Raw genomic sequence first — 11,514 nt, 5'->3', positions numbered from 1 at the left:
AGAAGAAGAAAAAGAAGAACAAGAACAAGATATCAGAAGAACAAGAACAAGAACAACAAGAAGACAGGAGCCGAGATAACATACAAAGATCAGCAGACTCAGAACCACTGACTAAGGAACACCACAAGAGGCCTGACAAGATAGAGGGAGATACTAGCAAGATACCTGGGAATGGAGGCAGGGAGGAGTGGAGAAGAAGGGGAGGAGGGGGAGGGGTGGGGGTGCAGTCATGTCCCCCCGCCATTAGTCTAGTCAGCAAGGTAAGATCTGTTAACAAGGAGCCAAGTTTTCTCCTCGCTACAACGAACTAAAGACGAGAAGCAGATGGAGGTACTGGTCACGTCCTTACTTCTGGCAGGTAAGGAACGGACACGAACGAACACACACACACACACACACACACACACACACACACACACACACACACACACACACACACACACACGGTCCATAGTGCAGTATTTAGCAAGTTCGCCTCACATTCGAGAGGTCCCAAGTTCGATTCCCGGGAGTTGTAGAGACGGATGAAAAGTCAGCAGTGAATGGGTACAGAGTGTCTATTTAGGGTTGTGCCTCGCCTATCGTGTGTGTGTGTGTGTATTGGCTAGGGATCATGAGTCGAGCACGCGATCATACCATGGTGAATGACACACACACACACACACACACACACACACACACACACAGACGGCCTAATCTCAAAACAACTATATGATGCTTTACCCAAATGACGCAATATAAAAACAAAACAGAAAAGTACTTGACCTACTTGAGAGAGAGAGAGAGAGAGAGAGAGAGAGAGAGAGAGAGAGAGAGAGAGAGAGAGAGAGAGAGAGAGAGAGAGAGAGAGAGAGAGAGAGAGAGAGAGAGAGAGAGAGAGAGAGAGAGAGAGAGAGAGAGAGAGAGAGAGAGAGAGAGAGAGAGAGAGAGAGAGAGAGAGAGAGAGAGAGAGAGAGAGAGAGAGAGAGAGAGAGAGAGAGAGAGAGAGAGTCATGCAGTCACCCACCCAGCAGAAACATGTACAGAAGCGTGACCCCATTTGATAAGGAGGCAGCCGGGCGATAACCACACACGATAACAAGCTCCGTATCTCTTATCACCACTGGCAGTATGAGACCAATAAAAATTAGGGGACCACATGCAGACACCTCACACAACACTGATAACTTTACTCTATGAATCACTACCTGGGATCGATGCATAGGGGATAGATAAAGGGTGGATAGAGGGTGAATAAAGGGAGGATAGAAGGTGGATTGATTGGTGACTCGTTGGTGAAAGAGGGAAGTGAAGGAAGAGGTAAAAAGAAGTGAGGAATGAGGAAAGGCAGGAGAAGAAAAGGGATGAAGGAAACGAGGAGAGAGAAGGAGAAGGGAAAGTGGATAGGTGATTAGTGGGAGGGATGAAGGAAGAGGTAAAGAGAACTGAGGGTTGAGGAAAGGCAGAAGGAAAGGGACGATAGGAGAGGAAGGAGAGGGATTATGGAGGGTGGATGGCTGATTAGTGAATGAGAGGGATGAGAGAAGAGGTTAAGTGGAGAAGTTAGGTCTGAGGAAAGACAGGAGAAGGAAAGAGACGAAGGAAAAGAGGAAAGTGAGGGATAAGGGAGGAGTTGGAATGGTTTGGAGAGAGAGGCAGAAAAAAAGGGAAGGAAAGAAATGGAAGAAATGGGAGAAATGGAATGAAAGCTGGATAGGAGAGATGAATGTGTGGTTGTTGAAGTAGAGAACAGGCAGGAAGAGATGGGTGAATGGATGAATAGAATAATACTGGCGAGACTAATGGGTAAGATAACATGTGAATAAAAAAAAATGTTACCAATCTAATTTGGGGAGGCGGTGGCTGAGTCGACAGAGTGACGGCCCCGCGTTCGGGAGGACGCGAGTTCAATCCCCGGCCGGTGCTATCAAGCTGGGATTTTTCAGTCGCCGCCGAGTGGCTTAAAACTACCCACATGCTGTCCAGAAGACCACCTATCAACCCGGACTCTAGATTCTAGGATTAAAGATAAGCTCCGGGAGGGCAGCATGAGCCAATGCAAGATGGCGCCACTATAAACACTCGCCTGCGCCAGAACGGGCTGGGCCGACCATCAGGCCCCACCGGGAAGAAGCCTTTGGCCGACAATCAGGACCCACCGATAAATCGCCAACCGGCGCAATAGACCGCGACTTTAAAAAAAAAAATAAAAAAAAAGGGATACAAACAAGACACATACAACACAACACACAATAACGAATAGACGAAAGAATACTAACAGAATATACAAGGAAATGTATCAATGAAACAATACAAGAATCACTATACCTATAGCAACCACAACCACCACCACTAACGCCTCCATTATTTAATCTCCTCCAATCCACCACCACCATCAGCAGCACCTCCATTCTGTAATCTCCTCCAATCCACCACCACCACCACCATCACCTTCACTCTTTAGAATCACCACCTATCCACTACCACCACCAACAACACCACCAACATCTCCACTCTTTCATCAACTCCTATAATGTATCCCCATTATCTCCACTTTCCCTTTCTTCCTATCCATCCACAGGCCTCCACGTGACGTCACAGGTGGAGGGGGTAGAGGTGGACGTAGCGAGCCACCTGATGCACCTCACCACACACAGGTACCCAAACATGGAACACAATGAGGCGAGGGAGCGAACACTGGCCTACATCACCGAACGGTTTGAAGAATACGGACTAAGAGTGGATCATCAAGCTCTCAGCGCCTTCGCCTCCCCTGATCCCACGAACCCCTTCCTCTGTCCTGATCCTTCTTACAATGTGAGGTTGTGGTGATTATAAGGTAGTAATGGTTGATACTGTTATTATGGTATCTATGAGGTAGGGTTCCAGGTTGGAAGTGGCGGTAGTAGTAGTAAAAAAAAAAGTAGTAGTAGTAGTAGTAGTAGTGGTAGTAGTAGTGGTGGTAGTAGTAGTAGTAGTAGTAGTAGTAGTAGTAGTAGTAGTAGTAGTAGTAGTAGTAGTAGTAGTAGTAGGTAGTAGTAGAAGTAGGTAGTAGTAGTAGTAGTAGTAGCAGTAGTAGTAGGAGTTCTCCCTGCTCAGGTCGGCCATCCTATGTCTCAGGGGCACCAGACACTCTGGCCCAAAAGCCACCAACATCTCCAATATGGACTATGAAGCCACAGTGGTGGAGAGTGACATTAGGGTGGGTCGGGAGTGACTTGAGTAGGGAAGGAAAGGGGGATCTAGACGTAATAGATGATAGGTGATTTAGTGTCAGGTAGTATTAGTGATATGGTTGGATGCCACAGTCATTAGCGAACAGAGTTGGGGATAATGACCTCCAAGCTATGGAGCCCTCCATGATTGTGTCGGGAAAATAAACATGGGTGGAGGTATCATTTATGTATTAAAAAAAAAAAAAAAAAAAAATAGTAGTAGTAGTAGTAGTAGTAGTAGTAGTAAAGATAACTCTTTTTACAATCTTTCTACCCAAGTTATCAGAGTTACACATCTTAATCTAATGCAGTGAAGCGTACTAATAAAAATCTCTCTCTCTCTCTCTCATTTTCATCCCCTCCAGGTCCAGGGAGCATGTACTGTATCGGGGGTCAATGTAATAGGCGTGTCAGGACCGGAGAGGGAGGAGGCAGGGGCGGTGGTGGTGGTGGGCGCGGCCTACGACACATCGGGCGTGGGTAGTCCGCTTTACGATAACGGCGCGGGCTTGGCTGTGCTGCTGGAGGTGGCGCGGGTGTACCAGAGCTCTGTGTCACGCCCACGCCTGTCCACACTTTTCGTTGCTTTTGATTTGAGTGTGGAGAGCTACTATGTGGTAAGGGAGGGAATGTTTTGTGTGGAGGGGAGGGGTTTGTGTGTGTGCGTGTGTGTGCGTGTGTGTGTGTGTGTGTGTGTGTGTGTGTGTGTGTGTGTGTGTGTGTCCGTCTGTCTGTCCCTTTCTCTCTCTTATAATTAATATTTGTCTTTTTTTAATTAATGAACTGATATATTAGTTAAGGTAGTCCACAAACTATTTACATGAATCACCAATACCACACAGCTCCACCATACCATAGCTCCACCCCCATTACTACTACAACCACTACCACCGACAACAACCAACACCACAATCACCATCTGTACACCAATCCTAACAGACGAAAGAAGGCAGAAACGAAGAAGGAAAAGTAGATGAAGATGATGGCAGTGTAATTGGAGCAAGAGAAGAACAACAGCACAGTGAAGACGGAAGAAGAGAAGGAGGAGGCGGAGATGGTGGAGGTGAAAGACGTAGCAGTGGCGGTGGTCTCCCAGGTGGATGGAGTCTGGTGCAAGATTACCTGAGGAGTTACCTGAAGCAGAACACCTCATGCTTCGGCGGGGCCATCGTGTTGGGGCCCCTAATGAACGTGAACCACCGCGACCACTCCCAGGGGCTTGACGACCGCCTGCAGGAGGTGAGATAGATGGAAAGATAGATAGACAGATAGATAGATGTTTTAGAGAAGTATATTATCCTATCACCTTACAAACGCCTTCTTTTACTACTAATACTGCAGCTGTTCCCCGGCGCCCAAGAGCAGGTAGCAGCAGGGGGCCACAGGGGGGACTTTGTGGCCATGGTGACGAAGGGAGGCGACGAGGACGAGGTCGCCCTTAACCTGGGACGGCGGCTGACAGAGAGTTACAGGGAGGTAAGGACTACTACTACTACTACTACTACTACTACTACTATCTTTTCATTTTAGGCATCAGGTAAGAGTTTCACGTTTCCAATTTTTTCTCTGATTCTAGTTACAGTAAAATGAATACGATAATAATGAATGCACCATAATAATAATAATAATAATAATAATAATAATAATAATAATAATAATAATAATAATAATAATAATAATAATAATAATAACAACAACAACAACAACAACAACAACAACAACAGATGGGCGGAAGACTGGTGGAATTAAATCTTGGTAATCGGTCACACAGCCTCCTGCCCCCCTCCCTCCCCACACGCCAGGCCGCGCACTTCTGGGACTCCACACGAAGGGGGAAAGCCGCCCCCCTGCCCGCCGTCCTTCTCACTGACACAGGTAAGTATGGTATTCATGCCCCCCCCCCCCCAACAAAAACAAAAACAAAACAAAACAAAAAAAATCTCAACTGATCTTGATTCAATGCAGTTACCCCTGAATACGTTTGAAGACGACTCCGTTTTCTTTCATTTGAACCTTAAGCCCTCAGTACAGATAAGATAAATTAAATAGAAAAAAAAAGTCAAATAAATGATAAGATGAAATAAAATAAAACTAGAACTATATCCTTTTTTTCCCTCGCCGTGATTGCACCATCAAATGTTCCGCCATTCTTCTTTATATTAGTTTTACTTTGGTCACTTTACTTTCTCGCAGTATCTTTGTATATTGTCTTTAATTTCTTTTTCCGTCCCTATTCACTTTTTCGTCCCCTAAATCTTACTGTCCCTCTTTACTTTCGGCCACTTTGCTTTCTTACATCTTTATATTTTTTGCTTTTAGTTACTTTTTACCGTCCCCATTTACTTTCCCAACCTTTCTTTCATCATCTTTACAATCATTCTCACACAATCTTTCCAATCTTTCTCGCACATTCATTCCAGTCTTTTCAATACTTCTTGCATCATCTTTCCAATCCTTCTAACACCATCTTCACAATCTTTCTCACACATTCATTCCAACCTTCTATAAATTTCTTGCATCATCTTTCCTCCACTCCTAATTATTGGGCAGTGCGTAACATGCAAGGCAATACGAGCATGGAGGATAACTTTTCTAATCTTTCTAACGTCATCAATCCAATCTTTCCACTCTTTCTCGCACCATCTTCTTAATCTTCCCCTTCTTTCTAGCACCATCAATCCAATCTCCTCAATCTCTCTCGTCTTCCTCGCGCCATCTTTCCTTCGTTCATAACCACGCGCAAGATACAAAGCCATACTAGCGCCCAGAATCACTTTCCCAATCTTTCCTTCCAGAGGAGTACCGCCAGTGGCCCCCCGACACCCCCGGTCCCTCCTACCGCCTGACAGGGGAGCAGCGCGCCTTCCTACACACCACCGTCACCAGCCTCGCCCACTTCCTGGTGTGGCGGGACCCTCAACAAGGTCAGAACGAAACTGAACTAAGCTATACCGTATACACATTTACCTTTGCTTAGGCCCGTATTCTCAGACACCTTTGGTTCTCCAGCAGCTATTTTCCACGGTCACAAAGGTGAAAAGTAAGGTTCTCAGGACTGAGTTAGGAGTATTTTTCACGTTCATGGCGAAGAAGCCATGTCAAACTATCACTGTACTTATAAAACTACCCATGGAAATACCCACAACCGGCCACAGTAACTTTTACGAAAGTCTGATTCGATGTAAGGTGAATATGGAGATGAGCGAATAGTCTCCTCCGCCGCCAATGACAATAATGGCGCAGCGCGTTGCGCATCACACGTATTTATCGTAAACAATTAAACTTCACAAATCTAACATAACCTGACCTAACTTAAATATATCTAACCTGATCTAGCCTAACCTGAACCACCAGCTTTCAAAATACGTTGTGCTACGGTATAATGCCACAGAAAAACCTCTTCATCATCCCCTGTCCCTGCACTACCTTCATGTGCCCATGACTCAGTCCGAAAAATCAAGCTTTCATTGACAAAAATAATGTGAGTTACCAAATGTTTTTTTTTTTTTTTTTTCAACACTGAATACAGTACTGATACGGCCAAGCATCTGGAAAATGAGGCAAACAGTATTAACTAATATTTCAATACAGAAAATCAAGTTTCTTAACTTGCCCATGTAACATCAGCACCATTCGAAAAGACAGTTTCTCCTCCCGAAAGCACATGAACATGGCTGCCGACGACTCGCCGCCGATAACGCCACTCTTTGATGACGTGAATAACATATAGCAACCAATTAATATATGAAGTTTGCCCTTTCTGCTACGGCCATATTACAAGTCGAACCCGATCATCTTCGGGTCCTTATAGGGTTCGTTTAAGGATGACCGCTCGGATCCCGAAGGGGGGGGGGGGAGATTGCTCCCTCTTGCGCGAGGGAACACGGGCCTTTGCTAAAGGCGGCCCGTAGCAGGGAGCCGACAGACCGACTCTATCGGCGATCGAAATCTAGCCGACCAAGTCGGTCTGTCGACGAGGACTGGCGTGTCTCTGCCCGAAGGGCGGCATTACAAGTCACTCATATCACGGGCCAGTGGCTATGGTCCCATAGGGTACCAACCGATGCATTAAATTGTCGAAATCATCGAAATTCACTGTTATTTTATAGAAAAGACATGTATTTGTTTTAATAACGTAAATTTTAAATGCCATTTACAATGTCAATGCTGTTTTAGTAGATATAAATGAAGGGAAAAAGATGACAGGAGGTCTGAGGTTGGGATTACCTTGGAGCAGTGCGCCGCATCTCTGCCAGCCATACGCAGTACTCTCAGGCTACCCTTTATATAAGCTTTTAAAAGATTTTACAGCATGCAGTGCATTATGAAATTGCTATTATCTTATTAGAAAAGGATAATGACATAAAACATACGTCATATAAATGCTCAATTCAGGGTACACTTGTAACAACTCATAGTGTGTTTAACCGAGTCCTCCCTCTTTACGTTTTCTCTCACGCCGTTGAAATGGCGCTCCGTTCTCTATGATGCTTCAGAGTGCCAACCTCAACTTGTACTACATACCACACAAGCTAACCCACTTTTGGGGGGTTGGTCATTCACAAAGCGAGTGTTTATATATCTAATAGTAACTAATGCTCGAACAATGATGCTGGCAACATCTAATAATAACTGATATATCAGAGTGCCAACATTCATCATCACTCATACCTCCCTTACATTAATAACTTTTGGGGCTGGCCACTACTAAATGTACTGATGGGGAATGCACTCTTAATAAAGGCTAAATAACTTGACAAACAAGTGAAAATCCACTTCACTGTCGTGCAATGTCACTAATCTTTGCTTGACACCACTATAATAAACTATCTGAATATGCAGGCGTGTTGAAGGTTGACACTGGAAGGACAGAGGAAACACTAGCTGTCTCTAATCGTTATTGTGTATGACTGAAACATAATTCCTACCTGTCATGAAGTTCTTTCCACAGACTCCAGTGTTCAGGGGTTGAGGTCTGGGCTCTGTAGATCCTCGATATCCAGACTTCTTCTAACAGCGATCAACTCCCTCCGTTCACCTTGACGCGTTGGTATTTTAGGCAGGCGGTAAAACGATAAACTTGGGTGTTTATCTGAATTATTTTCACACTCAACAACGCAGCAAAGATGTGGTATTTCTGCTTTCAGACGGGTCACCAGTACGTGCCGTGAACACCACAAAATGAGGCTAGAAACTCGCGTCCCGTTAATCCAGTGGCCACAAAACCTCCATGCATGGTCCCCCATCAAGAATCGGGCTGATCCCGCCAACCCAGAATGCACCGCGTCCGTGACACTGGACGGTACCCTCGTGAGTATGATTTATAACACACGACGCTTGACAACGTTGGAATACAACGTTGTCAAGCGTCGTGGTATTTATACAAAATTTTTGTTATCCTAAAAACGAAACAATCTTAACACTATATGACCTTATTGGAGTATCCAATTATTTAATTCAATTCATTTAAAGGTAGTAAATATCTGACATATGAGAGGAAGCGACAGGTGTTGGAGAGTGTGTGGCAAGGTGCGGGGCGAGGCTAACCCCGCAGCCGCCACTACCCCACCCGCCATTTTCTCTTGGAAATACTATAACATCCTTATAACACATCATCCTAACATGACGGCAGCTTTGAAAGCGTCGTGAACACTCCTAATACCTTACACAGCGGTCATACGCAAATCTGCTGCTGCTGTCTCCACGTGATAAATCATACTCACGAGGGTACCGTCCAGTGTTTGCCGTAGCTGCTCTTCGATCGTGTTAATTTAAAATGGGCTTTCTTGACAGTCTGATGATAATTTCATAAAAACATCACTTATAATAAGGGTCATTGTGAAGAAATGGATGAAAATGTTCTGGCGGGGGGGGTACCGTATGAATCTCTCCCGATCGTTCCAGCAATGCTGCCTGACCCTAGCCGAGGCATGACACTCGTAATACTACCACCCGATGATCCTCGTACCAAAGGCCCTTCGGGTTTGACTTGTAATATGGCCGTTAATGGGGGAAGGGGTCATCTTACCCAGGGGTCCGTCTTACCCCACCTTCCCCTACATCATTTTTTTTTTTTTTTTAAGTTTCTATAGTTTTCCAGAAGCTATTTATTTCCACCCTGCAGGTAAATATGGAGAATCACTACGCGCCTCCAATATTTATTAGCCTTTAGGTGATGAAAAGTAATCTTCCCTCAAAACGGTTTTCAGGACTGATAAAATTAAATACAACACAGAAGAGAGAGAGAGAGAGAGAGAGAGAGAGAGAGAGAGAGAGAGAGAGAGAGAGAGAGAGAGAGAGTTGAATCTCAAGGCTCCACCCCGGCCTTGACATAACTTGCCTTCACGTACCTTCTCACGGCGTCCTGCACACCTGTTCGACTCCTTCACACCTCCCAGACACACTCCGCGTCTCACATGATCATCAAGTAATGGAGACAACGCCGCGAGGGTCAAAAACACCACAAAACAGCCCCGCCCGCCCCCCCGCCCACGCCTTCCCGCCATTGCCGCGTAAATAAACTAACGGTCCGTCTCGCCTTCGGATCGGTCCCTATTATTTTTGCTTATTTAGACTTTCCATGTGTCGTTGAATATAAACTAACTGGTAAAACATGCTAAAAATGAATAATAAATACTCTCTAATGCATTTTAGTCGCGAAAACAGAAATAAAATGAAAACTTGTACGATAATAAGGACTGAATACATCCAAGACTCAGACCTAGAGAGAGGTTTTCTCTGTATTCAAAGGAAAATATACAAGTTTTAGCAACCAATTCACAATCATATGAAGGAGTCTGGAGACATAACATTTACAGCAACATGCACCAATATACACACATGGCAGCCTCGTTCCATGCCCTCACCGTCCATAAATCATAACTAATTCACAACACATGGAACTTTCCAATACCATTCACTCAATACTTACTGCACCATTCACCCAACACCAAGGCTCAGTACACCTTCTTTCACAGGACAAACTGACTGGCTGGTGGTTGGCTTGCTGACGACTCTTGTGGCTTCCTGGATCATCAACGGCCTGCTTCTCCTGCACCTATGGCGTCTGTGTGCCTCCAGCCGCAAGGGGAAGCCGAAAGAGGCTGACCACTGCTCTGCCGAGGTGCTCATCTCAAGGGGCGTGAAGTATAGGCCGGAGGATTCGAACTAGTGACCGCCCCTACCTTCAGCCATCCCCCTCTCTCTCTCTCTCTCTCTCTCTCTCTCTCTTGTGGTTGTTGAAAGAATTATATGTATTTTTTCATTGTATTTATTGTCTATTTATATTTTTTTGTTTGTCCGTGGTATGTAGTACTGTGTCATACTGAATACAAAATCTTGACTTATTTTTTCCTGTTTTTAACTTATTTGTTTTATGCAGCGAACAAAATCAGTGATTACAGCAACTACCACTACTATAAGGCCCGCAGCTGCTACTACTACTACAGTTACTACTACTACTACTACTACTACTACTACTACTACTACTACTACTACTGCTGCTGCTGCTGCTGCTACTACTTCTACTATAAATGGCTGCTTCAAAATATTTATACAGGGGGAGATGGGTGATGGTGGTACTGTGTTTGGACAAGGATGAGACTGGTTGGGTTTCTTAAGAATAGGAAGAAGTCTTTGGTAAAAAAAATGCCGACTCTGGGCCACGACAACCCAGCGACTCGGGGTATGCGAGGTCTTGGATGTGAAATACTGATGTGAAAGGGTCGCACATGGTCGGAAAGAGGTCTAGAAACGATCGCCGGATGCTGATTCGGCACCGTGTGAAGGGAGCCAAGTCACTGGTTTGTCGTGGCCCAGAGTCGGCACAGTGTGAACGGGGATTTAGTGTTTGTTTTCTGGTCACACAAAGACCTCACTAACATTGACACTGGTTACTCTTTCACCAGATCTTACGGAAGCATTACATTCTTCTTTATTTCATGGAGAATGGAAAATCAAATGAAGAGAAAGAAGAAAGAAAAGAGAAGGAGGAGAGGAGAGAAAGAAGATGGAAGAGAAAGATACAGATAAAAAATAAGAAGTAGGAGAGGAAAAAAAACTAAAGTACAAAGAAAGAAAAAGAAGGAGAGGGAAGAGGATAAGAAGGAGAAAAAGAGAAGAAAAATACAAAGAACCTGATATATGAAAAAAAAGAAAAAATGCCCCCTGATAAAACCAAAAGAACTATCTACTTATGTATGAACAGATAGATAAACACACTACATTGTACCCTAAAAAAGCCATTCCATACATACATACACACACACACACACACACATATATCCATAATACATACAAAGACACATACACATACATACGT

The 11,514-nt window shown here is 44.6% G+C and overlaps 2 protein-coding genes across 7 annotated transcripts in view; one reads left to right on the top strand and one right to left on the bottom strand.

The window, feature by feature from the left end:
* Positions 1-9,691, bottom strand: part of LOC126993924 (LIM domain only protein 3-like) — an 89,239-nt gene extending 79,548 nt beyond the window's left edge. For all 6 annotated transcript variants that reach the window (XR_007748581.1, XR_007748579.1, XR_007748573.1 and 3 more), the window contains exon 1: positions 9,545-9,691. The gene's annotated coding sequence lies outside the window, so the exon portion shown is untranslated. The remainder of the gene's footprint in view (positions 1-9,544) is intronic.
* On the top strand, positions 209-10,541 carry LOC126993900 (uncharacterized). Its single transcript, XM_050853063.1, has 8 exons — positions 209-358; positions 2,561-2,796; positions 3,560-3,811; positions 4,134-4,433; positions 4,536-4,670; positions 4,919-5,069; positions 5,990-6,118; positions 10,172-10,541. The coding sequence occupies exons 1-8, from the start codon at positions 325-327 to the stop codon at positions 10,363-10,365; spliced, it is 1,431 nt and encodes a 476-aa protein (XP_050709020.1). The 5' UTR covers positions 209-324; the 3' UTR covers positions 10,366-10,541.
* Positions 10,542-11,514: the final 973 nt, after the last annotated feature.

The sequence above is a fragment of the Eriocheir sinensis genome, chromosome 7 (assembly GCF_024679095.1).
Source record: "Eriocheir sinensis breed Jianghai 21 chromosome 7, ASM2467909v1, whole genome shotgun sequence".
NCBI lineage: Eukaryota > Metazoa > Arthropoda > Malacostraca > Decapoda > Varunidae > Eriocheir > Eriocheir sinensis.
The sequence above is the reverse complement of the archived record's forward strand: the minus strand, read 5'-3'. Positions and strand labels throughout refer to the sequence as shown.